The 24385-nt window shown below is 42.0% G+C and overlaps 1 protein-coding gene across 10 annotated transcripts in view; it reads left to right on the top strand.

Moving 5' to 3' along the window:
* The window catches only part of TRIT1 (tRNA isopentenyltransferase 1), a 59390-nt gene that overhangs the window by 20288 nt on the left and 14717 nt on the right, over positions 1–24385 (top strand). For 2 of the 10 annotated variants that reach the window (XM_053212092.1, XM_053212098.1), the window contains exons 2-13: positions 4433–4575; positions 8475–8571; positions 9289–9434; positions 12062–12204; positions 12790–12924; positions 14172–14283; positions 14653–14765; positions 15011–15088; positions 17895–18004; positions 18342–18459; positions 20928–21124; positions 21730–22018. In XM_053212092.1, coding sequence (XP_053068067.1) covers positions 4433–4575; positions 8475–8571; positions 9289–9434; positions 12062–12204; positions 12790–12924; positions 14172–14283; positions 14653–14765; positions 15011–15088; positions 17895–18004; positions 18342–18459; positions 20928–21097 — 1365 coding nt within the window. In that variant the 3' untranslated portion in view covers positions 21098–21124; positions 21730–22018. Of the gene's footprint in view, positions 1–1705; positions 3031–4432; positions 4576–8474; positions 8572–9288; positions 9435–12061; positions 12205–12789; positions 12925–14171; positions 14284–14652; positions 14766–15010; positions 15089–15838; positions 15912–17894; positions 18005–18341; positions 18460–20927; positions 21125–21729; positions 22019–24385 lie in introns of those variants that run through there. The other 8 variants (XR_008294163.1, XM_053212096.1, XM_053212109.1 and 5 more) reach the window with 7 other exon arrangements.

Below are 24385 nucleotides of genomic sequence, written 5' to 3'. Positions count from 1 at the left end.
AAAAACATTTATTTTTGAGAGAGAGAGAGAGAGAGAGAGAGCGAGCGAGCATGAGTGGGGGAGGGACAGAGAGAGAGAGAGAGACACAGAATCGGAAGCAAGCTTCAGGCTCTGAGCTGTCAGCACAGAGCCCGATGCAAGGCTCGAACCCGTGAACCCTGAGACACTCAATTGACTGAGCCACCCAGGCGCCCCTGTACCCGTTTTATATGGACTCTTCATTCTTCTCTGCCCCAGCACCTGGCAACCACCATTCTACTTTTTGCCTCTGAATTTTTACTAGTTTAGTTACATCATGTAAGTAGAATCATACAATATTTGGCTTTTTGTTACTGAGTTTTTTTACTTATCATAATATCTTTAAGGTTCATCCATGTTATAGTATGTGTCAGAATTTCCTTCCCTTTTAGGGCTGAATAATAATGGAATAACACATTTTATTGATCCATTCATTCATGGTGGACTGTTGGGTTGCTTCTACCTTTTGGCCTCAGTGAGTGATGCTGCTATTATAGACATGGGTGTATAAATACCTGTTCAGCTCCCTGCTTTCAGTTCTTTGGGGTACATACCCAGAAGTGGAGTTGCTAGATAATATGCTAATTCTATTTTTTTATGTGTTGTTTTTAAGATTTTATTTTTAAGTAATCTGCACTCACTGTGGGGCTTGAACTCACAACCTTGAGATCAAGTGTCACATGCTCTACAGACTGAGTCAGCCAGTGTCCCTCTATTTTTTATGTTTTGATGAATCACCATACTGTTTTCCATCCATAGCTATGCCATTTTGCATTCCCACCAACAGTACAGAGGGGTTCTAATATCTCTACATCTTCACCAACATTTGTTATTTTTTGTTTTTTGATAATAGCTATCTCTGTGTACGAAGTGCATCCAGATTTTTTTATAGGAACTTTTTGTTATGGAAGTTTTCCAACATATAAAAAAAATAGAATGAGTACCAGTTGAACTTCTGTGTGTCTGTCACCTAGCTTCAGTAAGTTAGGAACACTTGGCCAATCTTGTTTGATTTAGTCTATCCCTCTTCCACCATTATTGGAATGTAGATCCCAGTTGTCATATACTTTCTTTTTTTTGTCCTATGGTTAAAAACAGAAAATAAAGATAAAATTTTAATGTTATGAATGTTACTGCAAATTTTACTTGCATCATTGTTTTCCCTTTCATTTAGTGATCATAATTCTTTTCTAAAGTAATCTCTACCCAATGTGGGGCTCGAACTCAGGACCCCGAGATCAAGAATCAGATGCCCTAATGACTGAGCCAGCCAGGCACCCCAGTGATCGTAATTCTTGTGTCATTATTAACAAATGTCTTTTCAGCATCATTCTTGCTCTCGCGCAGTGCAGCTATAGATGTACTTTACATATGCCCTTCATCTACCCTTGCCTTCTTGCTTATTAAAAATTTATTCAGGGGTAAATGAAAAAAAATACACAGTAGCTGTGATCACAAGTTGCACAGTCATTTGTAAGCTCAACCTTAACAGCACATCGCTAACTGTCAAAAGAAGTCATATTAGAATGGAAGAGTGAAGCAACATCATTATAGATATAACCTTGGATCAGCTCTCATATCTTTGAAAAACATATATACTTCCATTCATAAGTACTTCAGTATACTGTATACCTCAAAGTCAAAGACTCCTTTTTTTTTTTAAGTTTATTTATTTATTTTTTTTTTTGAGAGAGGGAGTAAGCTGGGGAGGGGCCGAGAGACAGGAGAGGTAGGGAATCCCAAACCGGCTCTGTTCTTTCCTGATGTGGGCTCAAACCCACAAACTGCGAGATTATGATATGAGCCAAAACTGAGAGTCGGACACTTAACCAACTGAGCCACCCAGGCGCCCCAGTGACTCCTTTTTTATTTTCTCCTTTTTAACAAAACAAAACACAAAACCATAAAGCCATATGATACCTAAACATTAACAATCCTTTTATTATCAGATACCTGCTTAGTACCACCATATCTTTATGCCCAGTTTCTTTTAGTCTGATGGTATGGGAAACAAAAGTTGACAAATCACTCAAAGATGACAATTCACATTGGTAACCAAGATGTAGTACTTTTGTATGAATTACAGTTTTTAGTTTGTTAACTCTGTGAGCAAGAAGTCTTTCCTTAAACCATGAGTACTTCTTTCTGATATTTGTTGGCATTTGCATATACCATAAATAGTGTAGTAGTCTACTTCCTTTAAAATAAGGTGAGCCTCATTCTGGGGTTACCTTCTGTTTGATTTATGTTGATGTGTTTATTTGTTTAAGCTTACTATTTTAAGGAGTTCTAGAAGATACACTTAAAGACGAGACTCCAAATGACAATTTACCGGGTATCTAGGTGGCTCAGTCAGTTGAGTGGCTGCCTCTTGATTTTGTCTCAGGTCACGATCCCAGGGTTGTGGGATTGAGCCCCATGTCAGGCTCTGCGCTGAGCGTGGAGCCTGCTTAAAGATTCTCTCTCCCTCTGCCCCTCTCCCCTCTTGTGCTCGGTTTCTCTTTAAAATTTAAAGAAAAGTGGGGGGGGGGGGGAAATGAAAATTTATCTACAAATTTATCTACATGTCGGATAGAACATGCTGGTAGGGATATTTACATTTTGGTTTTTTTGTAAGTTGGGGATGGTAATTTTGCATTTGCAGCAATAATTTCCTTAACATTAATCTCAATGTTAAAAACGAGAATCCACTTACAGGGTTCAGAAATCTTCCACTGGCAAAATCAAGTTGTTGCTGTTTGAGTTCTTTCACGTTGATTGGGTCATTTGGAATGCAACAGAGCCAGCTAAAGTTTGTGGGAAAAGAGGGAGAGGAACACACAATTGTTAACTCCTTTTCTCCTGTAGTCTTCTTAATTTGTGCAGAAGACTGTGGTGTAGGGTATATCCTATAGCACTTTGTAACATCAGAAGGAAGCCTTGCTCAAGATACACAGAGAGAACACCCTGTGAGCTAAGATTCCACCAGTACTCAGGTGTAAGAATGCAAGTTTGTTGTCGGGCACAGATTAAGTGAGTTAAAGGCAGAGCTGATTCTTTCCTGGTGGCTCTTTATATGTCTTATGTGCACTATTTTACTAATTAACAATTTTATTTTACCTGAAGATAGCTTCTGTCCCTGTTGGGTAAAAAACCTCAGTAGCTACCAGCAAAGAGGCTTCAGAGTGATAAATAATAACACTAAATTTATTTCCCATTATACTTCTGTTGTGATAGTAGTTGTTGTAATACGGGTAGTAATATAATAACCCTTCATAGCATCTGCAGTGTTAGGCAAAAACTAAGTGCTTTGCACGTATTAACTCACTTAATCCATGCAACAACCCCACGAGATAGACATTATTATCCTCATTTTACTGATGAGGGATTGAGGCACAGAGAAGTTAGTAACTGACTACTCCACTGGTACAAATAGCTGGTAAGTGGCAGAGCTAGGAATTGATCTGAGGCAGCCTGGCGCCAGCGTCCTTCCTCCTAACCATTATACTGTGCTGTACTTAATCGACACCCATGTAAGTAAAGGGAAATGTGAGATAAAAAATGCTTTTAACATCTTTGTGGGCTCTATGGAACTTATTATTTGTTCATTCAATGCTCCCTGTAGAATCAGTGATTACAGAGAGAACATTTAATCTCAAAGCATTCATCCCTATTTTCAAACTAGTATTTTCAGATCTGCTCTCCGAGACCTTGCATTTAGAAAAAGTACATTTGAACTTTTTAGTTGAATTGGCAGATCAAGAGCTTACAGGCAGGATATTGCCTTTGAGTATTTAGACTGTATATGCTAGCCCCCTGAAGCAGTAATTTGGTTAGATCACAATGTTTCCACTAGAGTGTAGCAGTATTAGGGGTTCTGACTTCAAAGTGTGTATGTGTGTGTTTTATATGTATCTTTGTAAATAGGCCACTTCTTCACAAATGGAGCCAATGCTATACAAATCCTAAAAATTATGTTTCAGAGCATTTTAATCCAAGAAATATCTAAGCATTTGAAGTAGAACTATGAGCAATGCAAAATGTTACCTTTCTGGAGACTTATGATAAGTAAAATAAATAAAACAACCTGCCCATTCTTAAATGCTTAAAGTTCAGGCCTAAAGAACTTCCAGTTAATCTTGCAGAATTAGTTCTCACTTGAGCACTGATTTACATACACTTTTTATCTTTAAGTTTAAACTAATTGCCACTATTTGATAAGAAAGCCCGTGTTTTGTTTTCTCCTGCTACCTTTGTCCTGGGTTTCTTGGGTGGGTCCCCTATGCCCTGAACACAAATGCTTAGAGCACATCTATTCCGGTGCTTTGCATCAGTCACATGTTTGGCTGGAGGGAGGTACGGATCACCATTCCTACCTCAAATGTGCCTTTTATGGAAGCAGGTGACTATCTCATGCTAATTTTCTTTCCCCTAGGTTTATGAAGGCTTAGACATCATCACCAACAAGGTTTCTGCCCAAGAGCAGAGAATGTGCCAGCACCACATGATCAGCTTTGTGGATCCTCTTGTGACAAATTACACAGTTGTGGACTTCAGGAACAAGGCAACTGCTCTGATATCCTTAGGAAAGACAGCAACTAGGCTTGTGGGTGCAAGGCAGCCCAAGTCAGAAAGTTTTCTTTTCAGTGACAGTTTCTTCTAAGCAGGGGCACCCAAGACCTAACAACCCATAGGTAGCACCCCCATCTGAACTATATGGATTGAAAGATACAATGCCCTTGCTACTCAGAACCTTGTCTTCAGACTGCAACATTTAGCATCCCTTGGGCACTTATTAGAAATGCTGAATTTGGTCCTCACTCCAGACCTGTTGAATCAGAATCTGCATTTAACAAGAATCCCAGATGATTCATAGGCATGTTAAAATTTGAGAAGCTGTTTTAGTGGCAAGAACACTGATTTAGGAACCAGAAAATCTGTGTTCTAGTCCCAGAACTACCTCTTTGGACCAAGTGGATTTTATTGGGTAGAGAGCATTTACCCCACGGAGCTTCAGTTTCCCACCCTTTAAATGAGGTTACAAAATCAGTTTATAAATATAATGGAGTTACAGTTAGAATGTAATAGGGATTGTTGGGTGAGGGAGGACTGCAAAACATCAATAAAGTTTTTTTTTCTAAAAATAATTTTTTTTCTGTGATCAGTGATCTTTTACTTTTTAAATTTTAATTCCAATATAGTTAACATTAGTTAACATTAGTAACAGTGTTACATTAGTTTTAACACCAATACATTTTTGAAAAGACTAGTATAAGGGAACTGCCCTTGTATTTTAACTGTTCAGACTGCCTTTAATATTTGGACTGCCAGATGGGGTTCCTGGCAGGCTCAGCTGGTAGAGCATGAGACTCTTGATCTCGAGGGTCACAAGTTCAATCAAGCCCTATGCTGGGCATAGAGATTACTTTAAAAAATATATTTGGACTGCTAGATATTAAAACGTAATGAAAATTCATAATAATTATAATAGCATGGAACTTACACTAGACAGACTTATGGCACAGAATAGAGAAAACTCAGAATACAAATTCAAATCAATGTACATACTTAGCTTATGATCAAGGTGGTATTTTAGAACAGTGGAAAAATAAAGCAGCAGTTAATAATTATTCCCAGGACTTGGGGTGCCTAGGTGACCTAGTTGGTTAAGCGTCTGACTTTGGCTTAGGTCACGATCTCGCAGTTCTTGAGTTGGAGCCCCGCATCTGGATCTCTGCTGTTCAGATCCTCTGTCCCCCTCTCTCTCTGCCCTTCCCCTGCTTGTGCACATGCACTCTCTCTCTCTCTCAAAAATAAACATCAAAAAAATAATTATTTCTAGGACAGCTAATTATTTTGGAAAAAAATAAAATCACAGCCTCATTATATATGACATAAATTGCAGATGGATTTCAGAGTTAAATATGTGTATTCTTAATGAAACTTTAAAACAAATGGGATAATATATAATTGATTACTTATGTGATTTTAACTACACACAGTAGGGAAGGACTTTGTAGATATCTAGTCTTTAAAAAACATTTTTTTAATGGATTTTTTAAAAAGTTTATTTATTTTGAGAGAGAGAGAGAGTACAAGTTGGGAAGAAGGAGAAAGAGACAGTCCCAAGCAGGTACTGATGGTGCAGAGCCTGTTGCAGGGCTCAAAACTATGAGATCATGATCCAAGCCAAAGTCGGCTGCTTAACCAACTGAGCCACCCAGGTGCCCCTAATGGACTTTTTAACTTAATTTTTTCCCTTGTTGTGTTAAAGTACACACAAAACTTACCACTTAGCCATTTTTTTTTTAAGTTTATTTTTTGAGAGAGACAGAATCCCAAGCAGAGAGAGGGAGAGAGGATCCCCAGCAGGTTCTGCATTGTCAGCACAGAGCCCGACACATGAGATCATGACCTGAGCCAAGAAACCAAGAGTTGGACGCTCGACTGACTGAGCCACCCAGACACCCCTATAAAGAACGCCTATGGATCAATACGAAAAATACTTAAAGGGCCTTAGTAGTAATTCACAAAGGAAGAAACATAAATAATGGTAACCATGAAAAAGGGCTTACCCTTGCTGTTAAGGCCATGCAAATCAAAATAATGAAATCATATTTTTTTGCCTATCAAATAGGCAGAGATTAAAATGCAGATAATAATTCTTGCTCTACCTGCTTTACAAGGCAATTGTATCAGATGAGATAATGTATATGAAAGCCCTTGGCAAATTAAAACATATCACCAAATGTCCATTGTTGCTTTAAGACAGTTTGGTTGTTCAGAAAGAACTGATAGAAAATGGAGTTTTCATAGGGCAGCATGGGATGACTTAATCACATCACTTACAGGAATGGAGATTTCTGAGTTAAGGTAAGAACTTAGAAACAGAATGTCAGAACTGAAAGTACTTTAAGAAGTATTCTTAGCTTTTTTTTTTTAAATATTTTTATTTATTTATTTTTGAGAGACAGAGAGAGAGACTGAGCATAAGTGGAGGGGTGGGGGGCAGAGAGAGAGGGAGACACAGAATCTGAAGCAGGCTCTAGACTCTGACCTGTCGGCCCAAAGCCAGACACAGGGCTCGAACCCACAAACCATGAGATCAGTACCTGAGCTGAAGTCGGATGCCCAACGTACTGAGCCACCCAGGTGCCCCCTTAGTTAGCTTTCTTGATTGGGCAGGTGAAGATATTAGATACTGAGGCCCAGAGAGGAGAAGGGTTTTGCCCAGAATCACAATTGTTTCATGGCTTGGGCAAACAAGTCAAACCTTTTCCCACCAAATGTCACCTATCCTATGTCCCTCCCTCTTTTCCACTCTTTTTTTGGCATCTCACCATTTTACCCTTCTCTTTTTACTTTCCTTGCTCCCTTTCCCTTTGTTAATCATGTTATATATTTGAATTTTTATTACAGTTACTATGTAATTGTGTGCTCCCTATGCTTAAAGGGGGAATATAGAATTTCTCTTTTAAAAAACAAATAGACAGTGTTTCTTCTTTATGATCCTTGATCGGTAACAGCTTTCTTCCCACCCCACCCCAGCCTCTTCGGGGTTAGTGGGCCTCTGATAGAAAAGAGGTCATCTATCTCTGTGCCCACAGACAGGCTGGCAGGGGGAAGAAGCATGTAAATGAGTCTTTGTCTAGGTTGAAAGTCTCTTTATCAATTATCCTTAGAAGCAAAGCCCTTCATAAAGCAGATAATTATCTGCTCAACAGAGATTCTAAAGAAGAATTCAAAGTAGCAGGGATATAAAAACAATAGAGGCTCAAGTAAATTCAGTACTTACTCAATTGAAAGCAAATATTTCAGGCATTGTGGTAGGGGATTTATATGCCTTGTCACATTTAATGCTCTGAAGAATTCTGGAGAATTTTACAGGTGAGAAAACTGAGTAACTTGCCAGAGAGGTGGAGCTGGTCATTGAAATCTATTTATCTTTGGAACCCATGCTTTTCAGTTTATCTGGTGGAATCTCAAGTGGCCAAAATGTGCATTACTACCACATAATGGTGGGGACTGAGTCCAAGAACCATGGCTTAGAGAAACCAGCTTGTATTTTGCCTTAGAAGGTAAAGTCACACCATGGGCGTCACCTTGGTGGCTTCCTGAGCAGCTGACACTTGGTTCTCTGAGAGCCCTTGGGCTTGTGTTCATTAAACTGATTTGGAATACCAAGCAAGCTTTGAATTTTAGCAGCAAGGCCTAAACACTTTTAGCACTGGAAGGAATTACCATCATGCATTTGTCTCTGGTTTATGCAAGACCCTCCAGAACTAATAGGAAATGCTTCTGAGAACTCATGGGAAACAGTGAAGACTAATATCCATTCATCTTGGTTTCCACCCTTTCCCTTCTGTTCTCCAGACGAATAAATGAGTGTGGTTTCTTGCTAATACCCTCCTTCTCAGGTGAGTCAGGATGCTCTTCTTGATATTAAATATTGTGATAATCTTTCTTAACGTTCACATTGAAGATATATTTGCCCGAGACAAAATTCCTATTGTCGTGGGAGGAACGAATTATTACATTGAGGCTCTGCTCTGGAAAGTTCTTGTCAGTACTAAGGTATGTTTAGTTCACTTGTAAGTCACTGAGGAAATGGGTTCCTCTTTCTTGCCAGCTAATTTTAGTGGGAGGAAGGTTGACTTTTGCTTATTTCTTATACTCAGCAACTTAATTTTCTTACTTAATATTCTGAAGCAAGTGCAACCTCCATATGTGAAGTGTGCTCCTCCGGGGTGTGGCCTGAGGGTAAGGGCTGTGTGTGGGAAAAATACTTCTCTGTGGATTAATTAGCATCTCCATGTAAGTTAACAGTACATCAGTCTGACTCAGTATTTCTTGGCTGTAACAATCTATATGTCAGAGAGATGTCCAACACTAACCTTTCTAATGGAGATGCTATTGCATAGGGTGGGACTTTGCAAACTGTAATGTGCGGGCAATTCTGGTCCACTCTGGTCATTTGCTGAGAAGACTAGACTCATGGATATGTTAATACAGATGCGTTAGCCCTGGTTCCTGTTTATACTTCTGACGAGGAAGCAGGTACCTGAATACTTCCCTAGGCAGTAAGTCCTCTTTTGTTTGCTGTAGCCTCACAACACTACCACAGTGTATTGGAATTTTCTGTTATATGGTCTTTGTCTCACTATATGCCAGGACCTCCTGATTTCTCTCTATTCTGTATTCTCAACTCCCAGCAAGGTGCCTGACACACACACTGTCTCAGTGCTTGTTGAACTGTTAAATTAAATTTACTTCTGGATCTTCTTTTAATAGCCCCAGGAGGTGGACACTGAGAAAGTGACTGACCGGAAAGTAGAGCTTGAAAAGGAGGATGGCCATGCACTCCACAAACGCTTAAGCCAGGTGGACCCAGAAATGGCTGCCAAGCTGCACCCACATGACAAGCGCAAAGTGGCCCGGTAAGAAAGCCTGGGCCCACTGACTTTGAGTCCCTCTGGAGTTGGACAGTGAGTCGTTCCTTGTGCCTGGGTAATGAGATGGCTTTGGCAACAGCAGTTAGTGGAGATTGGTGTGTTCCAGCTCACAGTTTGTGAGGCCCTCAGTTACTGCCTCAGTTCCCCTCCCTCAATAAATAATTGCACCCAACTTTGTTGTTAATTTAAAATGTGTAGTACAATAGAGTTTTCCCTAGGGCCTATGTAATCGTGCTTCATTTTCTATTTGATCTCCCCTTGTATAGCAGTTTTCATGTAAATTTTTTCTGGCATGCAATTGGTTTACATTGTGATTTGAGTTTCATAATTAATTATGCAATGCTGAGTTTTGCCCCAGCAGCTTTCCCAGTGGGAGGTGGATTTTATAAACCATCTCCTGGACCAGCTCACCTTTACATATGGAGGCTTTCTTGAAGGAAAGAGAGAGGTGGTGAATGAACTCATAAGGTCATGTTTTCTTAGGTTGTTTTGAAATTGCAGCTTCATGTGTTAGGTTTATTTTTTTTGCAGTGTTGGAAATGATACCACATCTGACAGGGTAGAGGATCTAACGAAGGACCTACTATATGGATGATTGGTTATACAGATTAAATATAACAACATATGGTATTGATAGGGATTTTTTTTAAATGTTTTTTAATTAAAAAAAAATTTGTTTTTACATTTATTTATTTCTAAGAGACAGAGATAGAGCGTGAGTGGGAAGGGGCAGAGAGAGAGGGAGACACAGAATCTGAAGCAGGCTCCAGGCTCTGAGCTGTCAGCATAGAGCCCGATGCAGGACTCGAACTCACAAACCGTGAGATCATGACCTGAGCCGAAGTCGGACGCTTAACTGACTGAGCCACCCAGGTGCCCCAAAAATGTTTTTTAATTTAATTTGAGAGAGCGTGCCTGCACACGTGTGCACGCGCAAGCAGGGGAGCGGCAGAGAGAGAGGGAGAGGGAGAGAGAGAATCCCAAGCAGGCTTTGCACTGTCAGCATAGAGCCCAACATGGGGCTTGATCTCACAAACTGAGGTCTTTACCTGAGCCGAAATCAAGAGTCAGATGCTTGACCGGCTGAGCCACCCAGGCACCCCTAGATCAGTGTTAATCCTTTTTTCATTATCTCCCACCACTCCCAACACATCCAGAGCTTTTTTAGAAATTTTTTTCTAATTGTGCCTCCCTGCCCTCCATGAAATTCAATACTAAAGAATAATATTTCTTCAGGTATGGTACCCCTTGAAGTGTCACACATCATTGTAATATCTAAGGTTTTTTGCTCCCTTGGTAATGCACATTCTAGATAAATGAAGTTTATACTTTCAGTATCCAAACATTTTATTTTAAAGCATTTTAATAGAAATCTTTCAAACATTTTTGGAAAACGGAAATATTATGATGAACATTCATTTTTATATTATTTTATGACATAATCCTAGAGGTTGGTTTTTATTATCCTCTCCTTTTGTTAATCAGTTTTCTTAACACGTCTCCTCATTTTGCTACTTCTAAACTAGTAATGAGTTGAGAATTGTGTCTTAGTAGGAGTCAATAGGTTCTAATCAAGAGCTCTAGAGTCTCTTCTTTAGAGAGGACTGGAAGACTTTTCATCTTTTAGTTTGAGACTATATTCTAACCTCCAGCTAAGTGAGATTATCTGTTACTACATATTTTCCCTCATGAGTCCTCTTTGAGTGACCATGGTATGGAAAGGCAAGGGGTCTCTACTCTTGTGTTACAATTTCACACAAGTAGAATTGGGTCAGGAAGGGAAGGATCACTTTCAAGCTAATATGTTGCAATCACCCAGAGTGGTAGAGTATAAATTTGAGAGTTAAATTACTTAGTGCTGCATAACATAATAGATACGGACAGGCTGGATGGTAGCTTAAGAATAAGCATGTGAGTTCTTTCTTCAATGATCTTTGTGCCAGTAGAGAACTAAATTAGTTAGACGTGTTCTTCATTAACTTTAGACATATTTAAAAAGAAAGTTGATGAGCTGGATATACAACATACTTTTGTAACTGTGGGAAAGGCATCCCAGCGAGACTGGGCTTGTTGGCTTGTAACAGTCTCCCAAATAAGCTCTTTTACTGCTTACCTGAGGGTGAGTGAGTCCCATTCTATCTGTGTAGAAGAAGCCTGTTGTTTCTGAACCTAACTGATTTCAGAAAAGTTAATTTAGTATGTTTAGAAGAATAGTATTATTCTTACTTTATCCTAAGTTTTCTTTAGCATTGTTTCTTTTTTTTTAAGTATTTTTAATGTTTATTTATTTTTGAGAGACAGAGATAGAGCGTGAGTGGGAAGGGGCAGAGAGAGAGGGAGACACAGAATCTGAAGCAGGCTCCAGGCTCTGAGCTGTCAGCACAGAGCCAGACTCGGGGCTCGGACTCATCAACCGCAAGATCATGACCTGAGCTGAAGTTGGACGCTTAACTGACTGAGCCACCCAGGAGTCCCAGGATTCCTGCATGGCTTTGGGAGCTTATGCAATGAAAGTGTTCTATAATAAATAGCCTCTTTCCTTGTTTCACTTGAGAATCAGTATTTTCTAATGGTTTTTATGGGTGTGCCCTCCCCCCTTTTAAATGACTTAGGAGCTTGCAAGTGTTTGAAGAAACGGGAATCTCTCATAGTGAATTTCTTCATCGTCAACACTCAGAGGAAGGTGGTGGTCCCCTTGGAGGCCCTCTGAAGTTCCCTAACCTTTGCATCCTCTGGCTTCATGCTGACCAGACAGGTAAAAGCCCTTTGATGCCTTAGAGTCCATCTGAGATAGAGCTTATTATATTACTATGTATAAAATACTTAGAACCATGAGTGGCTCGTAATAAGCACAAAACAAGTGTTAGCTATTAATTTAATTACCATTATTCATTGACTTAATGAGGTACTTTGTTCCCTTCCCCTGGGTGTCTGTCTGGAATGGAAAGAAGGATAGCGCTGGCAGCAGGCTAAGATAGCGAGGCTGGATAAGATGAGATGGTGGCGTGAGCACGAGACTGCCATCCAGGGAAGGTCTGAAGAGAAAGAGAAGGAAGGCTCTGTAGTAGGAGGTCTGACTCCCTGGATTGTCTGGATAGAGGTTGTATCACTGATTATTCTAGAAGCAGCAGGCCTGAGAATTGGGTATGATAGTCAGTTAGCTAGCCTGATTATGGGGTTTCTTTTGTTTTGTTTTCTTTTCTTTTGCTAAAGATGATCATGCCCTGTGATAGTACTAGCTTCATCCAGCTAGCATTCAGTAAGCTTTCAATGAAATGTCAAGTACACTGCAGAGTACTTGGATTTCAGAGATGAATATGAGACAGTGCCTGTTTTTTAGGAGCTCCCACTCCAGTGGGGTGCAAACAAGATAGATCCTACATTGTGATAAATGCTGGGCTAGAAAGTGCTGTGAGGCCACAGACAAGGGATGATGAGCACTCTTCTGGGGGCATCCAGGGACCCATTTTTAAAGGTAACCTATGAGCTAGGTCTAGTATATGTGAACAGTATAGTGTAGCGATTAAAAACACAGTCTCTGAGCCAGACTGGATTCAGATCCCTGCTCCACCATCTTCTGGCTATGTGAATTTTAAGGCAAGTTAGTGTACCTTCCTGTGCCTCAGTTTTCTATTCTGTAAAGTAGAAATAATGATAATAAAATAATAGTAGTAATACATACATCTTCACTGAAGATTAGATGAAATAATACACACAAAGTGCTCAGAATGTGCTTAACATGCGATAAGTCCTTAATAAATGCAAACTTTTTAGGAAGATAGGAAAAAAGGTTACTGTGACTGCAGGCTGAGAAGTAGCAATGGCAGATAATGTAGAGCATGATGGAAATGATGAAAATTTGGGTTAAATTAATCTCAGGTGCAAGTTTATAGAAAAAGATAATATTTAATGGATTTTTTAAAAGTAAAACATGTATTGCAGTTCAGCATAAAATAATGGAATCTGACTCATAGTGAAGCTGTCTTTGACCTCCACATCTGAATGATTATGACCCCTTACCCTTTGCTCCTTTGTCTGGCTCAGTAGTTCACAGTGTACCTCAGATGGGCTTAGATTAAAGTTTTTGTTCCTATCCAAGGTGTTATCTGAAAGTTCTTAAATGTGAAATAACACCAAGTTAGAGTAACAAATATAATGGAAAAAAGTAAGAAGAGTAAACCAGGGGTCTCACAGCTGCCTCTAAAATAAACAATGAATACACATTCCATAATAAAATATTTGTCCTTCCTAATAGCTATAATTGTATGCTTCTCTTTATATAATAAGACACGTGGGGCGCCTGGGTGGCGCAGTCGGTTAAGTGTCCGACTTTGGCCAGGTCACGATCTCGCGGTCCGTGAGTTCGAGCCCCGCGTCAGGCTCTGGGCTGATGGCTCAGAGCCTGGAGCCTGTTTCCGATTCTGTGTCTCCCTCTCTCTCTGCCCCTCCCCCGTTCATGCTCTGTCTCTCTCTGTCCCAAAAATAAATAAACGTTAAAAAAAAAATATAATAAGACACGTGCTTCATTCTGGCTGTTTTATTGAAGTGCAGAGTCTTAAGTATGATAAAAATAATATGAATTATTCTATAATCTTTGGAGTGTGAACCCTTTCTTCCACTTGATCAAATGTTCTTCTTCGTGGCAGCCCGTCCATTCATCGTGTAAGTGTCTAGTGGGCACCTGTGACAGACTTGCTGGTTGATGGGCTAATTTGATTGAAGTTCTAGATGAGCGCTTGGATAAGAGAGTGGATGACATGCTTGCTGCTGGGCTCTTGGATGAACTAAGAGACTTTCACAGGCGCTATAATCAGAAGAAAGTTGCAGAAGATAGGTGAGGATTTGGCTATTACTTTGACCTACTCTCCATCCCTTGCTTATGGTCAAAAGACCATAAATGTACTGGCTTTGGATCTACTTGTTTATTATTAGCCTTTGTCCTTGGCATTGGCAAGGTTTGTTGGAAGGAGGTTTGGTGTACTTGTTAACAGTTGCACTTTCTAATCTGTCAGACATTCTCGGGAGTTAATTTTCAAGGGAATTAACCAGGGAGCTGGTGCGGGTCGGGGTGGGGTGGAGGAAGGTGGTTAGAGAGGCAAGATCTCGGTTTCTCATCTATGAGATGAAATGGCTAGATCCTCTCCAAGGCCCCTGCTAGCTCTCAGATGCAATGGCTCATCTGCTGATGCTCTCCTATTCCCAGCCAGGACTATCAACATGGTATCTTCCAATCCATTGGCTTCAAGGAATTTCATGAGTACCTGGTCACTGAGGGAAAATGCACACCAGAGACCAGTAACCAGCTCCTAAAGAAAGGTGTGAATTCCTCCATTAAACCTAGCCTTGGACATCCTTGGGTGCCACAGTATCCTGCTGGTATGGTCTGAGAAAGAGCTGAGGCCAGAAGAGTCAAATGGCCTTCAGCTCAGAATTGAGATTCTTGTCTACCAGGTGTCTTCCAGTGTGCCGCTATGGTTAATTTTCTCTTCTTCTGGGCTGGGAGGGCTTGCCTTTCATCTGGGTGAGAACTTACAGGTTCTTAGATCTACTTTGCCTTTCAGGTATTGAGTCTCTGAAACAGGTGACCAAGAGATATGCCCGGAAGCAAAACCGATGGGTTAAAAACCGCTTTTTGAATAGTAAGTCTCATGTTTTTCCTTATCCCCTGGGTCTGTTTCCAATAGATGTCCTCACCTCGCCCGGAAAAGGAACTTTAGTTTCTGGACCTGTTCTAAGACTTGGGGACCTGATCTGGGGGAAAGTCCACTGCATAAATGACTGTCTAGGGATACTTTTTTTGTAATGTCTCAGAGAACAAATTAAATCTTTCCAGTGAGGAAAGATGTGTTTCCCATGTGTTCCGCCTTACACCTGAACACATGGGTGTTGACTGCAAAACAGGCAAGAGCATAATAGCAACATCTTAGCAGAGTCAGTGCTCAGGGTTGATTTTAGCTTCACATTTTGTACCTGAAGTGCAGTCAGCTTTCTATAGGAACACTCTCCTAATTAAAATGGTTCTGGGGCACCCAGCTGGCTCAGAAGAGCATGTGACTCTTGATCTCGGGGTCATGAGTTTGGGCCCCATGTTGGGTGTAGAGATTACAAGAAATAAATAAACTTTAAAAAAAAGAAAAAGAAAAATGGTTCTTAGGCCAGACGAGCAGTGTAGAGTCAGACCGTCACCATCTCTCCCTGCGTCGCCTTCATTTTCAGGTACGTGGTGCTTTAGAATGCTGCAGCCTTAGCTTCAGTTGAACAGCACTTTTAAGGAACAGGGAAGGAAATTCTTGTTTATTTGACCCTATTCTGTGTCCTTGATGCTAAATTTGGTGCTATACATATATTCCTGACCCTGCGGGATAGGTGTTATTCTTTTATTTTTGCAGATAAGGAAATGGAGGCTTCGAGAAGTTAAATATCTTGCCAAAAACCTGCCAGCTGAATAAGCTGTATTGAATGCAGGCCTGACCCCCCCCCCGCCCCCCCCCACACACACTGTACTTCATAGCACTCTTCTTGTTTCCTGTAGCTATAACTTTAGCTAGACAGCATTGGTATTGGGCCTCAGGTAAGAAATGGTGTGGTTATGAGCCAAATGGAGATTGATTTAAAAGAGATTGAATATCAGTGAAACACCAACTCTATCTTATAGGCACTTTTTAAATATGCTTCCAAATCATCCCGTTTACCTTTTGCCATTAGACTTCTGCTTTCAGTTATAGATAAGAACAGCTGAGGCCTCCGCTCTGCTCTTTAGTGTCTCTGAACACAAGCACCTTGGTCCATGTTGTTGACCACCGATCGCTACAGTTCTTTCTCCTGCTCTTGCTCTCTGCCAGACCTCTCTAGCATAGTTCTGGCACCATCAAGCTCTATATACTTCCTTCTCCTTACCCTGTTTTCTCTGCATGTCCTTTTAGATAGGTGAATTCTTTGCTTCAGCTAAAATTGAAATTGAATTGCGTCAACGGAAACTCACTACTACAGATTTCTAATGCAGCTTCTCTTCTCCCCAGGGCTAACAATTAATCTGTAACAAAAGATGTTTTTTTGTAATGATTTGAAACTTCCTCCTGTGGTAAAGCCACAGTAACTCCCCCATCTCTGAGTCCGGAGGGATTGATGGCCCAGAGCATCATCTGCCCATTCCTCATTCATGTGTATGTCGGCACAGTCCTGGTGCTAGAGTGAAAGGCGCAGCTGCCTTGTAAACCAGGAACTGAGTGTGATTGGCCGGGGCTAGTCTGCGGGGATATGGTTCTGGCAAGAAGCCAGAGGGACTTCCCCGCCCCAACTTGGCCTTGGACCCAAGCCAGAAATAGCAGCTGGGAGCCGAGAACTTGTTGAAAGGTGCTTAGACAGGGCACAGAAGCCCAACAAAGGACTCAGAGGGGAAAGGAAAATATAGAGTGGCCTGAAAACAGGTGCAGAGCTTAGCCAAGGCCAGGTGTGCTGTGGATGCTGCCTGCACCCTCCTGGTCTCACCTTTCCGTGTGGTGGCAGGTGCAGCCCAGGCCATTTTATGAAGAATCTTATTTGTGGTTGGCACAATCAAAAGGGCAGCACCTGCCAGCCGTTGGCATCCTAAGGACTTTGATGTTTTTGTCCATGGGGAGATGCTCTTTGCCTTTAGGCAAACTGACTTAACCTAGTGGTGGAAGGCAATGTAGTGTGTCTATAGATGGGGGAGGCTACCAGCGGAGACCTAACGTGGTTGGCTCCAGTGGATGAAACGCCTGCAGCTGTACCCTAGGCGGTCTCCAGTCTCCTCTCCATTCAGAAGTGTTTACCAAAGGGTGTTTTCTTGAATACTCCTGTAGATCTGTTTCCTAAAAGAAAGGGGCTCAACTAGTTCAATTTCAAGGCTTTCTAGTTCTCAGATTTAGTGGCTCATTGGCTGATAATTCTTCTGTTCCCAGTCCCCGATTATCGGTATGGTGTCAATGAGTTTCATGAATGCCGTACTGCTGAGGGAATATATACAAACCCGAGACTAGTGCCTGTTCCTCAAGAAAGCTTTGAACTCTCTTGCCACAAGAGCAACATCACTGTAAGATGATAGGGAACTTAGAACAGGCATTTACTTCAAGCTGTTAGTTTATTTACTCCTGTGATGTGTTGTCTTTATATCACTAGAGCTATTACTCCATTCTGTTTTTCTGACTGATCTGGAAGGTCCTGTCTCTGGAAGTCTGGATTATACAGCTAGACTTGTTGACTACAGATCAGTGAGCCTTCTAGGTCATTTTTGAATTGCATGTAGTTGTTTGTTCATATTTCTGGTTAGAATGAATGGCATGGTCAGCATGTTTATTCCTTTGGCTCCATATATTTCTCTTGATTTGGCTCCATATATTTCTCTTGAGGATTCTGGAGTCCTGGGCGCAGAATGGATTGGGTGTCAGAGGCTGACCTGTCACGTCTTCTCTTTGTCATTATTAGGACCTGGTCCCAGTGTCCCCCCAGTCTATGGCTTAGAAGTATCTGATGTCTCGAAGTGGGAGGAATCTGTTCTTGAACCTGCTCTTGAAATCGTGCAGAGTTTCATCCAGGTGATTATTAATCACAGTACTGCCTTTTGTCTGGCTTTCAGAGGGCTTTCCTCAGCTGGCACCTTTGTTGGTATGTCAGGGAACCAAGTTTTCTTTTCCATGGAATAGAGCAGAAGCGCTAGCTGCTTTTAGATCCCTGGAGGCTGTGTTTCTGCTTTCACATTTAGAAAGGTTGTTGCTAAAAATCTGTCCATCATATCTACCTGCTCTCTGGAATGAGAAAAAGGAATCTTGGGAAAATCCCACTCCCCTTAATATCAGAGAATAACATCCAAATCTCTTTGATTCAGTTGCTTTTCCCCCCATCTCCCCCACTCCCCCAACCCTGTTCTTTCAGGGCCACAAGCCTGTAGCTGCTCCAGTAAAGACGCCATGCAATGAAATGGAGAACAAGAGAAGTTATCACATGTGTGACCTCTGTGATCGAATCATCATTGGGGACCGTGAATGGGCAGGTAGAGTCTGGGGAAGGGCATGGAGACATCTGTTAAGGGTGGTTCACAGTGACTTCATGCAATTTAAGGTCTTTGGTAGATTGAATGCTGGGGTCTGCTTATTAATAAAGGGATGGGCAGATTTCTCTAAGAGCCTAAGTACTCAAATTTCATGGACACTTTCCCATATCTGTGGGAGAGTTATCTGTGTATTCTGAATTTTAAAGGAAGGTCGTATGCCCTCCAACTTCAGCTAGAGTAGATATTTTATACTGAGAGGACTGCAGTTAACTTTCCAGAGCTCCTTTGACTTTCCTGATCCTACCTCCTAGGAGTTTCTGGGCCCTTCATGTTTAGACCTCAGTACGGGTGAGGTAGGAGTATAAGGGAAGCCAGCCAACTCACCCAGGAGACCCAGACGCAGAGCCAGCTGTGGGGAGGCGGGAGGACGTGCTCCTCCTGAGTACACCCTTTGCAAGCAGGGTCTCTTTGGTAACTGTTAGGGTATTGTGTTGAAGTTGTGGTGATGCTGAGACTGTGATGGAGAGTGTTGAGAGGAGCGGTGGCAGCTGATTGTCCCACACGGATAAAGATGGTGATCGGTGATCAAAGGGTGCTGTCTTCTTTCAGGCACTCATGACCACCCAGCAGCGGCCCTGCCCTAAAGCTCTCTTTCCCTCTTGGAGCCTGGATCCACCTCTGCCACAGATTCACACCCGCACTCCCCTGTCCGATTCCTCTGGTCCTCTGGTCCTCTGGTCAGAGCCCACAAAGGCCCGGGGCCTCCAAGCCTTCAGCTCACACTGTATTTGGAAACTGGTTTAAAGCTCACTCCTTTTGAGCACAGTAGGGCTTGTACTATACCCGGTGGCTGGAATCCTTCTGTTCCGAGTACTGCCTTGCATGGGATTCTCATAGAAATGGGGTTTTCTCCTCATTCCAACCAATAGGATGATTACTTCTATTAACTGGTAACGCTGGCAAAATGAACGCCATTGTCAGAGACTGGGGATGGCTGTGATTTGCTCTAGCAGCAGAAGAAGCCTCGATTGTCGTTGGTTTATAATGATGAAAGGGGAAGAGAAAGAGAGTGTCTGATTGTTTTTTCTAAAGGAAACTTAGTGGTTCGATTTGTCGAATGTCCTTCAGGGACATTAAATGTTGCTTAAAGAAGCAACATTTGTGAGCCTTTTGTGAGCTTAGCTTGTGTGAGCCCTTCTATAGTGCCATCTGTCAAGTCCTTGCTCCCATCCCCTGCTGCCGTGGAGAGCCAGGCCAGAAGCCCGCCTCCCCCCACTTTTTTTTGCCTTAGGCTCTAGCTGGAGAATAAAGCTGACTTTTTCCCCCACATAAACTTTTCTTTGACTTCTAACCTCTCCTTTACTTTTTTTTTTTTTGCTCCAAAACCTTTAAAATGATGTTTTTAATATATATCAAAGAGCATTTAATCTAGTCATCTTCTTTTCAAATGCTTCCAAATAAGATTTCCTTGAAAAAGAAAAAATAAAAAGGTTGTATGAGTTAGTTAGAGGGTGGGAACAGTCTTTGGGGTGAGAGGTCAGAAATTGATACCAGGAAGCATTGGCCTTTCAGCTTTACTGCTTCTGTGGACTTTCCAAAGGGATCGTCAGAGAAGAATGCTTCCCGTTCTCTCTCTGGAGCATTGTGTGCTTGGAGAATGTGAGGCTTGTGAGTTAGTCATTCGAATGGCTTATCTGACCCAGGCATGGGGATGTCAGACCAGGAGGGCAACGTGTGTGAGCAGGGAAGAAGTGGAAAGGACAGCTCTGGGTGCTCGGGGGCTGATGCAGACAAGGACCTGGATTTGGCATTTTTAGCTGAGTGAGTGGAAAGGTAATGTATCTGTAACAGGAAGCCCCATGCTGGAAAAGTGCATCTACAGCCCCGATTCTGGAAAATTGGGGCTCTTTTTGAGCTATAGATGAGCCGAAGAACTTACCTGCTATGTGTCCTTGGACAAAGTGTAAGTCCTCTGTGAACTTCAGTTTCGTCCTGTATCAAATGAACTGAATAATACCGTCCTGCAAGATTGCTGTGAGGATTAGTGATGTAAATAAAGCACCCAGCAGGGTATGCTTGATGCTTCCCTTAAAAATGCTAAGCAGCTATACCAGCACATGTGTTGATCCTGTTATTGTTAAAGAAAAGGATTGTATAGTTAATTCTTATGCTTCTAGGATTGATTCTAGAAAGTTCTAAGGAGGGGCACCTGGGTGGCTCAGTTGGTTAAGCATCCAACTTCGGCTCCGGTCATGAGGTCATGATCTTGGGGTTCACAAGTTCGAGCCCCATATTGGGCTCTGTGCTGACAGCTCAGAGCCTGGAGCCTGCTTCAGATACTGTTGTCTCCCTCGCTCTCTGCCCCTCCCCCATGCCTGCTCTGTCTCCCAAAAATAAATAAACCTTAAAAAAAAATTTAGAAAGTCCTAATGAATTGTTTTTTTGTTGTTGTTATTGTTTTGTCTCAGCACATATAAAATCCAAATCCCACTTGCACCAGCTGAAGAAAAGAAGAAGATTGGACTCAGATGCTGTCACTGCAATAGAAAATCAGAGTATTTCTCCAGACTGTGACAAAGAGCTTAAAGAGAAAGGATCCCCAGAGCAGAATGAGAAAGAGGTGAAATCCCGTGTTTAAGAGACATGTCCCGGAGCCTTTGCACAGGTAGGGATCCAGTTCAGGAGGGAGGGTTATGTCTGTGTCCCCGTCTGGGCTGAGGAGTGCTATGCAGAAAGCCCCCACCATTTTTTTTCTTCTGTGGTGTAGTTTTTGTTTTTGTTTTTTTATTTTTTATTTTTTTAACATTTATTTATTTTTGAGACAGAGAGAGACAGAGCATGAACGGGGGAGGGTCAGAGAGAGGGAGACACAGAATCTGAAACAGGCTCCAGGCTCTGAACTGTCAGCACAGAACCCGACGCAGGGCTCAAACTCACAGACCGAGAGATCGTGACCTGAGCCGAAGTCGTTCGCTCAACCGACTGAGCCACCCAGGCGCCCCTGTGGTGGAGTTTTAAAGTCTCACGTTCTCTGTCATGGAAACAGCAGGTCTTGTTAGCTTCTTGTTTGGCTGGTGTGTCTGGTAATGATGATTTTGGGAAGGGATTTTTTTTCCCCTTTTAACCTTAAAGGTTCTATTTTTAAAAGAGGTGCAGATTGTACTTTTTTATACTTGAGGATCTTTCTGGTAATGAACACTGAATTCCCTATATCCCTTTAGAAAGAAGTTTTTATGTCCCTGACTCTGGCTAAAAATATCTCCTTTCCAGATACTTTTATAGATGACGGAAGTCTTGTGAGCCACAGATCAGGAGTTCTGGATTTGAGTGAATGGCAGGAAAGGACCAGCCCCAGTGAGAAGATTAAGTGAACTCGACCAGTTCTTGGAATTCCACAGAGAAGGAGAGAAGGAGGTGGTCGTGATGTGGTGCTTGAAAACTAAAGACTTCAACATTTGTTGCACTCTTCCTGTGTGATAATTACTGTCACTACTATCTTTCTATTGGCTTAGGAGTCTATATATTTTTTGAAAGTTAAATAAAGAAAAAGTTCCCAAGAGTCTCTTTAGTGCTTAAAAAATGTATATTCCATGTCTAGTTTATACACAGTAGGCTGTGTTATCAACATGATAGCCTTTTCTCAGTCTTGACATTCTTCGTATGTTCGTGCTGTCTATTCATTATTTAGCAAATGTTTATTGAGCACTTAGTATATTCCTGGAAGACCTCTGGAGAAGGTCTTTTATTGAAGATTTGTGATTTCCAGCAACGTTGAGTATATGTATGTATTTAGTATAAAATTAAGTATTTTTGTGTTTACAGTTCAGCAACATTGATTATGTTCACAATGCTATAAACCAGTCACCTCTGTTTCTAAAACTTTTTCATCACCCCAAACAAGGCGTATCCATTAAGCAGTAACTCCACTCAAGTAATATTTTATTTGTTAAGAATCTACCATATGTGAGGCTAGAGGGAATACAGAGATAAAATGAGACGTCATTCTTGCTTTCAGGGAGCTTTGTTCATACTGTACAAACAGCCAGTCTAGGGAAGAGAATATCTAAAGGCCATAAGAGGTGTGTAGAATTGCACTTAGGAGGGGAAGGGGTGGTGTAAGAAGGAACATTTCTGCTGGACCTTAAAAGCAGTTCTTGGGGTAGCTGTGTGGCTCAGTCGGTTAAGTGTCCAACTCTTGATCTCAGCTCAGGTCATGATCTCATAGTTCGTGAGTTTTGAGCCCCGTGTCTGGCTCTGCACTGACAGTGTGGAGCCTGCTTGGGATTCTCTCTCTCCCTCTCTCTGCCCTTCCCTCTCTCCCCCACCGCCCCCCCCCAACATAAATAAACTTAAAAAAAAAAAAAAAAGCAATTCTTGGTTAGCCATGCACAGGAGGAGAAGGTAAAGAACTATTGAACTTGATTGACTTTTTTAAACAGTGCCGAACTCCATAGCCTCACCTACCTTTCCCCCCCCCTTCTAACAATTTTTAAAATTTTAACTTTTTCACTAAATTTGTTTACGTAGTTCCAAAATTAAAATGGTATAAAAAAACATTCATTGAGAAATCTCACTCCCGTCTCTATCCCCTTCTCCCCCAATCCATAATTACTTTATTAGTTTCTTATAGCTCTCGAGTTTTTTTAATGCAAAAATAAATAAATACAAATATATATTCTTTTCTTCCTCCCCTTACCCAAAAAGATAGCATTTAGCACATACTGTCTTCATGTGTCACCTTACCTGTTGGCAATATCTGGGTGTGCGTGGATTTCTCCTGCTGCTGCCGGCAGGTCTCTTGTTTGGGGCCGTAACCACCTACCCTAGAGTTCCCCAGTTAACCCCCAGCAGGGTTCACCTACCTTGTATACTGAACTTCATTCAGATGCCAGTGTTTAGGCCCAGACCAGCCTCTGAGGAATTCTTGAGGTATGGCCAGCCCATTCCTTCAGCCAGCAGGTTCCCTGGGACTTACTATGTGCTTGGTGCTTTGCTAGACTCAGAAGGTACAGGGGTGATCCAGGTCCACACTGATTAAATAATTACAGAATTACAGCGGGTGTACAGAAAGGACACTTGCTGAAGAGCAAGTAATCTAATCTGAGGACCTCCCTGCCGGCCCCTGCATTGGTGCGGGGGGAGTGTGTTGGGGGAAGGCATGTGCTGAGGCACGTGGTGTGGCACAGCAGGACACTAGGGCAGGAGTCAGCCCAGGCCTGCAGATAATGGTAGCACGTGACCTGGAAACGCTGGGCTTCTCCACGTGACTTGGGCAGCTTCTCTTCTCCCTCCTTGCCCACTCTGTGGGATATCCTTGGGCCCCTTGAGTTTTATTGAGCTTTACCCATTTTTAACTGCTTTGAATTTCAATAGTTTTTTATAGTCAAAGAAATTATCTTTGTATCCACCCCATGGTTGTTTTTTTTTTTTTTGAATTTTTAAAAATGGTTTTGGGAGAGACAGAGCGTAAGCAGGGGAGGGGCAGAGAGAGAGGGAGACACAGAATCCGAAGAGGCTCCAGGCTGTCAGCACAGAGCCCGACGTGGGGCTCGAACTCACAGACTGCAAGATCATGACCTGAGCCACCCCGGCGCCCCACCCCATGTTGTTCTTTACATTAAATTAACATAGTATAATTTCCCAATCAGTTTTTTATTAGCTACTTCAGGAGCTAACAAGGCAGGAAGCCACATGTCCCCCACTGGAAGTGGTGATGAATACTTGACTGTGGGTCAAGCAAGACCAAGCTTTATATACTTTCTCTTCTCACACAGCCCTGGGGTGGGGTGGGGTGGAGGATGCTGTTTCTCTTCCCATTACCCGTCGGGGAAGGGGCTCAGCACAGGAGCACAGCTAGCCAGCCCCGGAGCTGGAATCCAGGTGAGGCCTTTTCAGCACTGTTAAGCTAGCTGTTTTTAGGAGGAGC

This window comes from Acinonyx jubatus, chromosome C1 (assembly GCF_027475565.1).
Source record: "Acinonyx jubatus isolate Ajub_Pintada_27869175 chromosome C1, VMU_Ajub_asm_v1.0, whole genome shotgun sequence".
Taxonomy (NCBI): domain Eukaryota; kingdom Metazoa; phylum Chordata; class Mammalia; order Carnivora; family Felidae; genus Acinonyx; species Acinonyx jubatus.
The sequence above is the reverse complement of the archived record's forward strand: the minus strand, read 5'-3'. Positions and strand labels throughout refer to the sequence as shown.